The 15,996-nt window shown below is 47.3% G+C and overlaps 1 protein-coding gene across 1 annotated transcript in view; it reads right to left on the minus strand.

Annotated features, from left to right (window-relative positions):
• Window positions 1-15,996, minus strand: part of sgk1 (serum/glucocorticoid regulated kinase 1) — a 102,801-nt gene that overhangs the window by 73,306 nt on the left and 13,499 nt on the right. Inside the window, 1 exon segment of the mRNA XM_045721202.1 lies at window positions 12,090-12,464. Coding sequence (XP_045577158.1) covers window positions 12,090-12,464 — 375 coding nt within the window.

Raw genomic sequence — 15,996 nt, forward strand, 5'->3', positions numbered from 1 at the left:
TCTAACACAGTCACATGCACTTCACTCCCACTCATAAAATAAACCTTTGTCCTACAGAGCCTTATAGCTTAGTCCTGGTGTCTTCCTACCTGATAACAGGTGAGCCTTATAGCTTAGTCCTGGTGTCTTCCTACCAGATAACAGGTGAGCCTTATAGCTTAGTCCTGGTGTCTTCCTACCAGATAACAGGTGAGCCTTATAGCTTAGTCCTGGTGTCTTCCTACCTGATAACAGGTGAGCCTTATAGCTTAGTCCTGGTGTCTTCCTACCTGATAACAGGTGAGCCTTATAGCTTAGTCCTGGTGTCTTCCTACCAGATAACAGGTGAGCCTTATAGCTTAGTCCTGGTGTCTTCCTACCTGATAACAGGTGAGCCTTATAGCTTAGTCCTGGTGTCTTCCTACCAGATAACAGGTGTGGCCAGGCAGGATATAACCCAACCCACTTTGCCGAACCACAGCCCCCACACCACTAGAGGGATATCTTCAACAACAACCATGCTAAACCACAACAACACTAAAACCCTGCTAAACCACAACAACACTAAAACCCTGCTGAACCACAACAACACTAAAACCCTGCTAAACCACAACAACACTAACACCATGCTAAACCACAACAACACTAAAACCCTGCTAAACCACAACAACACTAAAACCCTGCTAAACCACAACAACACTAAAACCCTGCTAAACCACAACAACACTAAAACCATGCTAAACCACAACAACACTAAAACCATGCTAAACCACAACACTAACCCACAACACTAAAACCCTGCTAAACCACAACAACACTAAAACCATGCTAAACCACAACAACACTAAAACCCTGCTAAACCACAACAACACTAAAACCATGCTAAACCACAACAACACTAAAACCATGCTAAACCACAACAACACTAAAACCATGCTAAACACACACTAATGCTAAACCACAACAACACTAAAATGCTAAACCACAACAACACTAAAATGATGCTAAACCACATCACAAAAAAAATGCTAAACTACAACAACACTAAAACTACGCTAAACCACAACACTAAAACCATGCTAAACCACAACAACACTAAAACCCTGCTAAACCACAACACTAAAACCATGCTAAACCACAACAACACTAAAACCATGCTAAAACACAACACTAAAACCATGCTAAACCACAACAACACTAAAACCCTGCTAAACCACAACACTAAAACCATGCTAAACCACAACAACACTAAAACCATGCTAAACCACAACAACACTAAAACCCTGCTAAACCACAACAACACTAAAACCATGCTAAACCACAACAACACTAAAACCATGCTAAAACACAACACTAAAACCATGCTAAACCACAACAACACTAAAACCATGCTAAAACACAACACTAAAACCATGCTAAACCACAACAACACTAAAACCCTGCTAAACCACAACACTAAAACCATGCTAAACCACAACAACACTAAAACCATGCTAAAACACAACACTAAAACCATGCTAAACCACAACAACACTAAAACCATGCTAAAACACAACACTAAAACCATGCTAAACCACAACAACACTAAAACCATGCTAAACCACAACAACACTAAAACCCTGCTAAACCACAACAACACTAAAACCCTGCTGAACCACAACAACACTAAAACCCTGCTAAACCACAACAACACTAACACCATGCTAAACCACAACAACACTAAAACCATGCTAAACCACAACAACACTAAAACCATGCTAAACCACAACAACACTAAAACCCTGCTAAACCACAACAACACTAAAACCATGCTAAACCACAACAACACTAAAACCCTGCTAAACCACAACAACACTAAAACCATGCTAAACCACAACAACACTAAAACCATGCTAAAACACAACACTAAAACCATGCTAAACCACAACAACACTAAAACCCTGCTAAACCACAACAACACTAAAATGATGCTAAACCACATCACTAAAAAAATGCTAAACTACAACAACACTAAAACTACGCTAAACCACAACACTAAAACCATGCTAAACCACAACAACACTAAAACCCTGCTAAACCACAACACTAAAACCATGCTAAACCACAACAACACTAAAACCATGCTAAAACACAACACTAAAACCATGCTAAACCACAACAACACTAAAACCCTGCTAAACCACAACACTAAAACCATGCTAAACCACAACAACACTAAAACCATGCTAAAACACAACACTAAAACCATGCTAAACCACAACAACACTAAAACCCTGCTAAACCACAACACTAAAACCATGCTAAACCACAACAACACTAAAACCATGCTAAAACACAACACTAAAACCATGCTAAACCACAACAACACTAAAACCATGCTAAAACACAACACTAAAACCATGCTAAACCACAACAACACTAAAACCATGCTAAACCACAACAACACTAAAACCCTGCTAAACCACAACAACACTAACACCATGCTAAAACACAACAACACTAAAACCATGCTAAAACACAACACTAAAACCATGCTAAACCACAACAACACTAAAACCATGCTAAACCACAACAACACTAAAACCATGCTAAACCACAACAACACTAAAACCCTGCTAAACCACAACACTAAAACCATGCTAAACCACAACAACACTAAAACCATGCTAAACCACAACACTAAAACCATGCTAAACCACAACAACACTAAACAGCTGTTTGTATCTTAACATCAGCCTAATGTTGTTACTTATTACAGTAACCTAGTGTTGTAAACTAGTGTTGTAAACTAGTGTTGTAAACTAGTGTTGTAAACCAGTGTTGTAACCCAGTGTTGTAAACTAGTGTTGTAAACTAGTGTTGTAACCTAGTGTTGTAACCCAGTGTTGTAAACTAGTGTTGTAAACTAGTGTTGTAAACTAGTGTTGTAACCTAGTGTTGTAAACTAGTGTTGTAAACTAGACTTGTAAACTAGTGTTGTAACCTAGTGTTGTAAACTAGTGTTGTAACCCAGTGTTGTAACCTAGTGTTGTAAACTAGTGTTGTAAACTAGTGTTGTAACCTAGTGTTGTAAACTAGTGTTGTAACCCAGTGTTGTAACCTAGTGTTGTAAACTAGTGTTGTAACCCAGTGTTGTAAACTAGTGTTGTAAACTAGTGTTGTAAACTAGTATTGTAAACTAGTGTTGTAACCTAGTGTTGTAAACTAGTGTTGTAAACTAGTGTTGTAACCTAGTGTTGTAAACTAGTGTTGTAACCTAGTGTTGTAACCTAGTGTTGTAAACTAGTGTTGTAAACTAGTGTTGTAACCTAGTGTTGTAACCTAGTGTTGTAAACTCGTGTTGTAACCTAGTGTTGTAAACTAGTGTTGTAAACTAGTGTTGTAAACTAGACTTGTAAACTAGCATTGTAACTTTTAATATTTTATGCCCTTAAAGATTAACAAATTCAAACGCTACACCTGTATAATGCAGATTAAGGGCTCTATTCAATCTGTGTCGAACCAAATTCAGCTTTGAAATTTAAAGGCAATGATCCCTCATTGGCAGAGCCTGCGTTCATGGTAAACACTGCATGTGTCGGCTCAATCGGAAATGACCTTTACATTTCTATCAAGGATTCTGTAACAGTTCATCCATACAGACAGAGTAGAGGGGGGGGAGGAGGAAGGGGGAGGCTGCAGGAGGAAGGGGTAGAGGGGAACAGGAAGGGGGTCAGGAAGGGGTAGAGGGGAACAGGAAGGGGGTAGAGGGGAACAGAAAGGGGGTACTGTGCAGGAGGAAGGGGGGTAGTGGGGAGGAGGAAGGGGGAGGGTGCAGGAGGAAGGGGTAGAGGGGAACAGAAAGGGGGTAGGGGGGAGGAGGAAGGGGGTAGAGGGGAACAGGAAGGGGGTAGAGGGGAACAGGGTTAGGGGGAGGAGGAAGGGGGTAGAGGGGAACAGGAAGGGGGTAGGGGGAGGAGGAAGGGGTAGGGGGAACAGGAAGGGGGGTAGAGGGGAACAGGGTTAGGGGGAGGAGGAAGGGGTAGAGGGGAACAGGAAGGGGGTAGAGGGGAACAGGGTTAGGGGGAGGAGGAAGGGGAAGGGGTAGAGGGGAACAGGAAGGGGGTAGGGGGGAGGAGGAAGGGGGTAGAGGGGAACAGGAAGGGGGTAGAGGGGAACAGGGTTAGGGGGGAGGAGGAAGGGGGTAGAGGGGAACAGGAAGGGGGTAGGGGGAGGAGGAGGAAGGGGTAGAGGGGAACAGGAAGGGGTAGAGGGGAACAGGAAGGGAGTAGAGGGGAACAGGAAGGGGGTAGGGGGAACAGGATGGGGGTAGAGGGGAACAGGAAGGGGTAGAGGGGAACAGGAAGGGGGTAGAGGGGAACAGGCAGGGGTAGAGGGGAACAGGCAGGGGGTAGAGGGGAACAGGAAGGGGTAGAGGGGAACAGGAAGGGGTAGAGGGGAACAGGAAGGGGTAGAGGGGAACAGGAAGGAGGTAGTGGGCAGGAGTAAGGGGGGTAGCGGTGAGGAGGAAGGTGGTTTGGGGGAAGGTAGGCTACCTCTTTCAAGGATATGGTACATAACTTATGTAACTGCTATAGCTCTCTGGTGGTGATTTATGGACACAACCAGGACAGGGGTTAGGGGGAGAGGAGAGGAGAGATATGGACACAACCAGGACAGGGGTTAGGGAGGAGAGGAGAGATATGAACACAACCAGGACAGGGGTTAGGGAGGAGAGGAGAGGAGAGATATGGACACAACCAGGACAGGGGTTAGGGAGGAGAGGAGAGATATGGACACAACCAGGACAGGGGTTAGGGAGTAGAGGACAGATATGGACACAACCAGGACGGGGGTTAGGGAGGAGAGGAGAGATATGGACACAACCAGGACAGGGGTTAGGGAGGAGAGGAGAGGAGAGATATCGACACAACCAGGACAGGGGTTAGGGAGGAGAGGAGAGGAGAGATATGGACACAACCAGGACAGGGGTTAGGGAGGAGAGGAGAGATATGGACACAACCAGGACAGGGGTTAGGGAGGAGAGGAGAGATATGGACACAACCAGGACAGGGGTTAGGGAGGAGAGGAGAGATATGGACACAACCAGGACAGGGGTTAGGGAGGAGAGGAGAGATATGGACACAACCAGGACAGGGGTTAGGGAGGAGAGGAGAGGAGAGATATGGACACAACCAGGACAGGGGTTAGGGAGGAGAGGAGAGATATGGACACAACCAGGACAGGGGTTAGGGAGGAGAGGAGAGATATGGACACAACCAGGACAGGGGTTAGGGAGTAGAGGACAGATATGGACACAACCAGGACAGGGGTTAGGGAGGAGAGGAGAGATATAAACACAACCAGGACAGGGGTTAGGGAGGAGAGGAGAGATATGGACACAACCAGGACAGGGGTTAGGGTTAGGGAGGAGAGGGGAGGATGCTGAGCGGGAGATGGAGGCAGGATGGGGAGATGGAGGCAGGATGGGGCTGAGGGTCCGTTCCTGTACGGATGTCTTCCCGCCTCCCTGTGGAATGTGTGTCAAGACTGGCCCCATGCTACCAGACTGGCCCCATGCTACCTTCGTCAAACCCTTCCCATCCACGGTCACTCTGTGTACCCCTCATTGTTTATTCTCAGTCATTTACATATCTTTCTTCTTCTAGTGAATTGTGACGAATCCATAAACTTTTCCTCTCTTTGTTTACTCTGCTACACTAACACATTCGCAGTTAGTGTGTGTGTGTGTGTGTGTGTGTGTGTGTGTGTGTGTGTGTGTGTGTGTGTGTGTGTGTGTGTGTGTGTGTGTGTGTGTGTGTGTGTGTGTGTGTGTGTGTGTGTGTGTGTGTGTGTGTGTGTGTGTGTGCGTGTGTGTATGAAGCTAACATGGGGATAAATACCTCTCTGTTCAGAGTTGATATTATGGAGCAAGTCTTTGATGTGTTTCTGAGGACAGTTATACAACCTAGCATAAAACTGTAAAGGAGAGAGAGAGAGATGTGGGAGAGAGTGAGAAAGAGCGAGAGAGAGCGTGAGAGAGAGCAAGAGAGAGAGAGAGAGAGATTTGGGAGATGGGGTAGAGAGAGGAGAGAGTGAGAGAGAGAGATGGGGGGTAGAGAGAGAGAGAGAGCGAGAGAGAGCGTGAGAGAGTGAGAGTGTGAGAGAGAGAGAGAGAGAGAGAGGGAGAGAGAGACAGAGAGAGACAGAGAGAGAGCATGAGCGTGTGAGAGCGTGCGAGAGCGAGAGAGAGAGAGAGAGAGAGAGAGAGAGAGAGAGAGAGAGAGAGAGAGAGAGAGAGAGATGGGGGGTAGTGAGGGAGAGAGAGAGCGAGAGAGAGAGGCGTGAGAGAGTGAGAGTGTGAGAGAGAGAGAGAGAGAGAGAGAGAGAGACAGAGAGCGAGCATGAGAGTCTGAGAGCGTGCGAGAGAGAGAGAGAGAGAGAGAGAGAGAGAGGAGATGGGGGTAGTGAGGGAGAGAGAGCAAGAGAGAGCGTGAGTGAGTGAGAGCGTGACAGAGGGGGAGAGAGAGAGAGATGGGGTAGTGAGGGAGTGAGAGAGAGAGAGAGAGAGAGGGAGATGGGGGGTAGTGAGGGAGAGAGAGCGAGAGAGAGAGGGAGATGGGGGGGTAGTGAGGGAGAGAGAGCGAGAGAGAGCGTGAGTGAGTGAGAGGGGGAGAGAGAGAGAGCCAGACCTAGCCTAAATCTAGCCTTGCTAAATCAACGCCGCTTATTAACCATGTTAAACACATTAACCCTGAGAGATAGAGATGTCCTGATGTAATTAACCTCTTTGGGCTAGGGGGCAGTATTTTGACGTCCGGATGAAAAGCGTGCCCAAAGTAAACTGCCTGCTACTCAGGCCCAGAAGCTAGGATATGCATATAATTGGTAGATTTGGATAGAAAACACTTTAAAGTTTCTAAAACTGTTAAAATAATGTCTGTGAGTATAGCAGAACTGATATGGCAGGCGAAACCCCGAGGACAAACCATCCCCCCCAAAACTATTTCAGCCTACCACTGTTTTCAATGGCTGCCATGTTTATTATGAGGCGAAATCCTCCCAGATTGCAGTTCCTAGGGCTTCCACTAGATGTCAACAGTCTTTAGAAAGAGTTTCAGGCTTGTTTTTGGAAAAATGAGCTAGAAGTTGTAATTTTTCTAAGTGGCTCCCATTTTGGCTGTAGTGTTTCCAAGCCCATGGATGAAAGCTCGTTCTTTGTTATTTATCTCCGGTAATGAACATACTATTCTCCGTATTCAATTTTATCGTTTATTTGTGTAATGGGGTACCTGAGGTTTGATTATAAACATTGTTTGACTTGTTTGGAAAAGTTATTATTGACTGAAGCGCGCCAGCTAAACTGAGTTTTTATGGATATAAAGAAGGACTTTATCGAACAAAAGGACCATTTGTGATGCAGCTGGGACCTTTTGGAGTGCCAACAGAAGAAGATCATCAAAGGTAAGGCATTTACTATATCGCTATTTCTAACTTTCGTGTCGCACCTGCCTGGTTGAAAAATGTTTTTCATGGTTTTGTATGCGGGGGCGCTGTCCTCAGATAATCGCATGAAATCTGACACATTGGCTGGATTAACAAGAAATTAAGCTTTATTTTCATGTATTTTCATGAACGTTAAATATTTATATTTCTGTAATTTGAATTTCGCTCGCTGCAATTTCGCTCGGATGTTGTCGAGGTGAGGCTCTAGGGGCACGTCTAGAAGTAACATTAAGGACTGTGAGGAAAGAGGTTTAAAAATAGGACCAAGCACCCTCAACAGAGGGCATAACGTCAATTCTGCGCAAGACTACAGATACCAAGTTGTGTACGAAGGCCAAAGTGCTGACCTGGCACCTGGCTGAGTTGACCTGGCAACAGGCTGAGATGACCTGGCAACAGGCTGAGATGACCTGGCAACAGGCTGAGATGACATGGCAACAGGCTGAGATGACCTGGCAAAAGGTTGAGATGACCTGGCAACAGGCTGAGATGACCTGGCACCAGGCTGAGATGACCTGGCAACAGGTTGAGATGACCTGGCAACAGGCTGAGATGACCTGGCACCAGGCTGAGATGAGTGTGTGTGTGTGCGTGTGTGTGTGTGTGTGTGTGTGTGTCTGTGTGTGTGTGTGTGTCTGTGTGTGTGTGTGTGTGTGTGTGTGTGTGTGTGTGTGTGTGTGTGTGTGTGTGTGTGTGTGTGTGTGGACGTGTTTAACTATACTTGGACTAGAAGTCCCCACAAGAATAGTAAACGAACAAAACATTTGACCAACTGGGGACATTCTATTGGTCCTCACAAGGTCAAATGCTATTTCTAGGTTAGATTTAGGGTTAGGAGCTAGGGTTAGGGGTTAGGAGCTAGGGTACGGGTAAGGATAGGGTTAGGGTTAGGGGTTAGGAGTTAGGGGTTAGGGGTTAGGAGCTAGGGTACGGGTAAGGATAGGGTTAGGGGTTAGGGTTAGGGGTTAGGTTTAGGGTTAAGGTTAGGTTTAGTGTTATGGTTAGTATTAGGGTTAGGGGTTAGGAGCTAGGTTAGGGTTGGCTAGGTTAGGTTAGGCAGGGTTAGGCTAGGAGTTAGGGTTAGGTTTAGGGTTAGGGCCAGGTTAGGTTTAGGAGTTAGGGTTAGGTTAGGTTAGGAGCTAGGTAGTAGCGGGTAAGGATAGGGTTAGGGTTAGGGGTTAGGGGTTAGGAGCTAGGGTACGGGTAAGGATAGGGTTAGGGTTAGGAGCTAGGGTTAGGGGTTAGGAGCTAGGGTACGGGTAAGGATAGGGTTAGGGATAGGGCTTAAGGAAAATAGGATTTTGAATGGGACTGAATTGTGTTTCAAGGTTAGCTGTACAAGACTGTGTGTGTGTGTGTGTGTGTGTGTGTGTGTGTGTGTGTGTGTGTGTGTGTGTGTGTGTGTGTGTGTGTGTGTGTGTGTGTGTGTGTGTGTGTGTGTGTGTGCGAAAGAGAGAGAAAGAGAGAGAGAACTAGAGCATTGCAGAATTCTGCAGAAATATCCTCCGTGTACAACATGAAACACCAAATAATGCAGAGCAGAATTAGGTCGATACCTGCTAATTATCAAAATCCAGAAAAAGAGCCGTTAAATTCTACAGCCACCTAAAATGAAGCGATTCCCAAACCTTCCATAACAAAGCCATCACCTACAGAGAGATGAACCTGGAGAAGAGTCCCCTAAGCAAGCTGGTCCTGCAAGCTGGTCCTGGGGCTCTGTTCACAAACACAAACAGACCCCACAGAGCCCCAGGACAGCAACACAATTAGACCCAACCAAATCATGAGAAAACAAAAATATAATTACTTGACACATTGGAAAGAATTAACAAAAAACACAGCAAATTAGGAAAGGAAAGCTTTGACTATGTACAGACTCAGTGAGCATAGCCTTGCTATTGAGAAAGGCCGCTGTAGGCAGACCTGGCTCTCAAGAGAAGACAGGCTATGTGCAACACTGCCCACAAAATGAGGTGGAAACTGAGCTGCACTTCCTAACCTCCTGTCAAATGTATGACCATATTAGAGACACATATTTCCCTCAGATTACACAGATCCACAAAGAATTAGAAAACAAACACAATTTTGATAAACTCCCATATCTATTGGGTGAAATACCACAGTGTGTCATCACAGCAGCAAGATGTGTGACCTGTTGCCACAAGAAAAGGTCAACCAGTGAAGAACAAACACCATTATAAATACAACCTATATTTATGTTTATTTATTTTCCCTGTACATTAACTATTTGCACAGTGTTATAACAGTATATAGCCTCAATATGACATTTCAAATGTGTCTCTGAAACTTCTTTGAGTGTAATGTTTACTGTTCATTTTTTATTGTTTATTTCATATTAATTAATTATCTATTTCAATTGTATCCGATAAAGTCCTTTGAATTGAATTGAAATTATGTATATCTAAAGTGCGTTCGGAAAGTTTTCAGACCCATTGACTTTTTCCACATTTTGTTACGTTTCAGCCTTATTCTAAAACGGATTAAATTGTTGTTTACCTTATCAATCTACACACAATACCACATAACGACAAAGCAAAAACAGGTTTTTAGATTTTTTTTCTAACTATTAAAAATAAAGTCCTGAAATATTACATTTACATAAGTATTCAGACCCTTTACTCAGTACTTTGTTGAAGCACCTTTGGCAGCGATTACAACATCACAGATGTTAGACCGGGTTCAAGTCCGGACTCTGGCTGGGCCACTCAAGGACATTCAGAGACTTGTCCCAAAATCACTCCTGCGTTGTCTTCGCTGTGTGCTTAGGGTCGTTGTCCTGTTGGAAGGTGAACCTTTGCCAAAGTCTGAGGTCCTGAGCGCTCTGGAGCAGGTTTTCATCAAGGATCTCTCTGTACTTTTTTCCGTTCATCTTTGCCTCGATCCTGACTAGTCTCCCAGTCCCTGCCGCTGAAAAACATCCCCACAGCATGATGCTGCCACCACCATGCTTCACCGTAGGGATGGTGCCAGGTTTCCTCCAGACGTGATGCTTGGCATTCAGGTCAAAGAGTTCATTCTTGTTTTCATCAGACCAGAGAATCTTGTTTCTCATGGTCTGAGAGTCTTTAGGTGCCTTTTGGCAAACTCCAAGTGGGCTGTCATGTGCCTTTTACTGAGGAGTGGCCACTCCACTCTGGCCACTCTAGCATAAAGGCCGGATTGGTGGAGGGCTGCAGAGATGGTTGTCCTTCTGGAAGGTTCTCCCATCTCCACAGAGGAACTCTAGAGCTCTGTCAGAGTGACCATCGGGTTCTTCGGTCACCTCCCTGACCAAGGCCCTTCTCCCCCGACTGCTCAGTTTGGCCGGGCGGCCAGCTCTAGGAAAAGTCTTGGTGGTTCCAAACTTCTTCCATTTAAGAATGATGGAGGCCACTGTGTTCTTTGGGACCTTCAATGCTACAGACATGTTTTTGTTACCCTTACCCAGATCTGTGCCTCGACACAATCCTGTCTCGGAGCTCTACGGACAATTCCTTCGACCTCATGGCTTGGTTTTTGCTCTGACATGCACTGTCAACTGTGGGACCTTATATAGACAGGTGTGTTTCTTTCCAAATCCTATCCAATCAATTGAATTTACCACAGTGTGATCTCCAATCAAGTCGTAGAAACATTTCAAGGATGACAAGGCTCCCCAAATTCTATCAGCATATCGATTGTGCTACCAGGGGTCGCAAAACCCTAGACCACTGTTATTCTAACTTCCGCGACGCATATAAGGCCCTCCCCCGCCCTCCCTTCGGAAAAGCTGACCACGACTCCATTTTGTTGCTCCCAGCCTCTAGACAGAAACTAAAACAGGAAGCACCTCAGATCTGTTCAACGCTGGTCCGACCAATCGGATTCCACGCTTCAAGATTGCTTCGATCACGTGGACTGGGATATGTTCCGCATTGTGGAGAACAACAATATTGACGAATACGCTGATTCGGTGTGCGAGTTCATTAACAAGTGCATCGGTGATGTTGTACCCACAGCGACTATTAAAACACTCCCCAACCAGAAACCGTGGATTGATGGCAGCATTCGCGCAAAACTGAAAGCGCGAACCACTGCTTTTAATCAAGGCAAGGTGACCGGAAACATGACCGAAACAGTGTAGCTATTCCCTCCGCAAGGCAATCAAACAAGCCAAGCGTCAGTACAGAGACAAAGTAGAGTCGCAATTCAACGGCTCAGACACGAGAGGTATGCGGCACAATACTTCTGTAAATAAGTCTTTCTGTTTTTATTTTTAATAAATGTGCAGAAATGTCCAATAACCTGTTTTCGCTTTGTCATTATGGGGTATTGTGATGTCATTATGGGGTATTGTGATGTCATTATGGGGTATTGTGATGTCATTATGGGGTATTGTGATGTCATTATGGGGTATTGTGATGTCATTATAGGGTATTGTGATGTCATTATGGGGTATTGTGTGTAAATTGCTGAGAATTTTTTTGTAATTTAATCAATTTAATCAATGTTAGAAAAAAGTTGTAACGTACCAAAATGTGGAAAAAGTCAAAGGGTTTGAATTCTTCCCGAAGGCACTGTACATATACTGTATATACACATAAAAGTAGAGCGAGAGAGAGAGAGTACATATGTCTGTACCTTACCTTACAGGTCTTGCTCTTCTCTTCTCTTCCTATCCCCTGGCTGTGCCCCTGGCTGTGCCCCTGGCTGTGCCCCTGGTTGTGCCCCTCGCTGTGCCCCTGGCTGTGCCCCTGGCTGTTCCACTGGCTGTGCGCCTGGTAGTGCCCCTGGTTGTGCCCACACAGGCAGGGTGTGGTTGTGAGATTCCCCCTCTGATGGTAATGTCCCCCAGGCAGGGTGGCATTGTAGCAGCAGCCGCAGGGCGAAGGGAAGTGGGTGTACCATAGGTCCTCTGCCACTAGGGGGCATTTAGGGGTACAGGGGTACAGCAGACCACCCTTACCCTGGACTGCTTCATCCTCCCTCCTGTCCTTAGGGTTACACATCCACCTCCGTACCTGGGGGATAGGGAGGAGGATAAGGGGGAGGGGGGACGGGGAGAAGGAGGGGAGAAAGAAAGAAAAAGATGGAGGATGGAGGAGGGAGGATGGAGGAGGGGAGGGATGGAGGAGGGAGGAAGGAGGATGGAGGAGGGATGAGGAGGGAGGATGGAGGAATGGAGGATGGGGATGGAGGATGGAGGATGGAGGAGGGAGGATGGGGATGGAGGAGGGAGGATGGAGGATGGAGAAGGGAGGATGGAGGAGGGAGGATGGAGGAGGGAGGATGGAGGATGGGGATGGAGGAGGGAGGTTGGAGGATGGAAGAGGGAGGATGGGGATGGAGGAGGGAGGATGGAGGATGGGGGATGGAGGATGGAGAAGGGAGGATGGAAGAAGGAGGATGGAGGATGGGGGATGGAGGATGGAGGATGGAGAAGGGAGGATGGAAGAGGGAGTATGGGGATGGAGGATGGGTGATGAAGGAGGGAGGAGGGAGGATGGGGTATGGAGGAGGGAGGATGGAGGATGGAGAAGGGAGGATGGAAGAGGGAGGATGGGGATGGAGGATGGAGGAGAGAGGATTTAGGATGGAGGAGGGAGGATGGGGGATGGCGGATGGGGGATGGAGGATGGAGGAGGGAGGATTTAGGATGGAGGAGCGAGGAGGGAATGGAGGAGGGAGGATGGGGGATGGAGGAGGGAGGATGGAGGAGGGAGGATTAGGATGGAGGAGGGAGGAGGGAGGATGGGGGATGGGGGATGGAGGAGGGAGGAGGGAGGATGGAGGATGGGGGATGGAGGAGGGAGGATGGGGGATGGAGGAGGGAGGATGGAGGAGGGAGGATGGAGGATGGAGGAGGGAGGATGGAGGAGGGAGGAGGGAGGATGGAGGATGGAGGAGGGAGGATGGAGGAGGGAGGATGGAGGAGGGAGGAAGGAGTAGGGAGATGGGAGGGTGGGGGATGGAGGATGAGGGAGGAAGGAAGTGGGATGGAGGATGGAGGAGGGTAAAGAGGGAGATGTCATCATGTTTATCATCATAGGAGTAATGTGTTCTACCGAAAGGGCAGAGAAACTAGTTTCCTTCCTTCGCCCTCTTCCACTTGCCTCCTCCAGTTGCAGTAATGCCACAATCAGCTGGTTATAATTCTGGATAAAGCAAACATTTCAGTATGCTCTGTTAACTGCACATGTGACATAACAACTGTGACCTGTTTCAAGAAGCCAGGCGTAAGTCACTCATTCACAGGAGAGGCAATCAAACCTCATTTTGTATTTTATTTTATTAAAAGGCATTTTTTTGGGGGGGGGGGGGGTAGAAGTGCCTTTTGGAACATAAAACTTTTATAACAAACTTGTAAATATGTTAAATTACGAGCCTAGTTGGTTTAGCCACAGAAAAAGCCAGGAACCTTCCCACTAACCATGATTGGCTGAGATATTGGATGAGGTGGACGAGAGAGGAGTTCGGATTGGTCTGCCATGTAGCACGCTTCTGTCTATAACATGAGCTGCTCAGTGTGTGTAGATATTCCTTGCTACATATCTTTTTTTTTCTCCAAAAATGACGTGGAAGAACTGCTGTTGTGTTGCTACTGCATCTCAACATTGCTGCTCCTGAATTTAACAGGCGCTATCGGCAAAGATAGATGAGAAACTCCCTCCTCACTCCCTCCTCTCTACATTTTCCTCCTCTGTTTCTGCTGCTAAAGCCACTTTCATCCATCTCTAACTTCCAAGCATCTGCCTCTAACCCTAGGAAGCTCTTTGCCACCTTCTCCTCCCTCCTGAATCCTCCCCCCTCCTCCCTCTCTGCGGATGACTTCGTCAACCATTTTGAAAAGAAGGTCGACGACATCCGATCCTCGTTTGCTAAGTCAAACGACACCGCTGGTCCTGCTCACATTGCCCTACCCTATGCTTTGACCTCTTTCTCCCCTCTCTCTCCAGATGAAATCTTGCATCTTGTGACGGCCGGCCGCCCAACAACCTGCCCACTTGACCCTATCCCCTCCTCTCTTCTCCAGACCATTTCCGGAGACCTTCTCCCTTACCTCACCTCGCTCATCAACTCATCCTTGACCGCTGGCTACGTCCCTTCCGTCTTCAAGAGAGCGAGAGTTGCACCCCTTCTCAAAAAAACCTACACTCGATCCCTCCGATGTCAACAACTACAGACCAGTATCCCTTCTTTCTTTTCTCTCCAAAACTCTTGAACGTGCCGTCCTTGGCCAGCTCTCCTGCTATCTCTCCCAGAATGACCTTCTCGAATCAAATCAGTCAGGTTTCAAGGCTGGTCATTCAACTGAGACTGCTCTTCTCTGTGTCACGGAGGCTCTCCGCACTGCTAAAGCTAACTCTCTCTCCTCTACTCTCATCCTTCTAGACCTATCTGCTGCCTTTGATACTGTGAACCATCAGATCCTCCTCTCCACCCTCTCCGAGTTGGGTATCACCGGCGCGGCTCACTCTTGGATTGCGTCCACCTGACAGGTCGCTCCTACCAGCTGGCGTGGCGAGAATCCGTCTCCGCACCACGTGCTCTCACCACTGGTGTCCCCCAGGGCTCAGTTCTAGGCCCTCTCCTATTCTCGCTATACACCAAGTCACTTGGCTCTGTCATATCCTCACATGGTCTCTCCTATCATTGCTACGCAGATGACACACAATTAATCTTCTCCTTTCCCCCTTCTGATAACCAGGTGGCGAATCGCATCTCTGCATGTCTGGAAGACATATCAGTGTGGATGACGGATCACCACCTCAAGCTGAACCTCGGCAAGATGGAGCTGCTCTTCCTCCCGGGGAAGGACTGCCCTTTCCATGAGCTCGCCATCACGGTGTACAACTCCATTGTGTCCTCCTCCCAGAGTGCTAAGAGCCTCGGCGTGACCCTGGACAACACCCTGTCGTTCTCCGCTAAAATCAAGGCGGTGACCCGATCCTGTAGGTTCATGCTATACAACATTCGAAGAGTACGACCCTGCCTCACACAGGAAGCGGCGCAGGTCCTAATCCAGGCACTTGTCATCTCCCGTCTGGATTACTGCAACTCCCTGTTGGCTGGGCTCGCTGCCTGTGCCATTAAACCCCTACAACTCATCCAGAACGCCGCAGCCCGTCTGATGTTCAACCTTCCCAAGTTCTCTCACGTCACCCCACTCCTCCGCTCTCTCCACTGGCTTCCAGTTGAAGCTCGCATCTGCTACAAGACCATGGTGATTGCCTACGGAGCTGTGAGGGGAACGGCACCTCCGTACCTTCAGGCTCTGATCAGGCCCTACACCCAAACAAGGGCACTGCGTTCATCCACCTCTGGCCTGCTGGCCCCCCTTCCTCTGCGGAAGCACAGTTCCCGCTCAGCCCAGTCAAAACTGTTCGCTGCTCTGGCACCCCAATGGTGGAACAAGCTCCCTCACGACGCCAGGACAGCGGAGTCAATCACCACCTTCTGGAGACACCTGAAACCCCACCTCTTTAAGGAATACCTGGGATAGGATATAGTAATCCTTCTAACCCCCCCCCCAAAAAAAAAATATATAGATGT

The sequence above is a fragment of the Salmo salar genome, chromosome ssa06 (genome assembly GCF_905237065.1).
Source record: "Salmo salar chromosome ssa06, Ssal_v3.1, whole genome shotgun sequence".
Taxonomy (NCBI): Eukaryota; Metazoa; Chordata; class Actinopteri; order Salmoniformes; family Salmonidae; genus Salmo; species Salmo salar.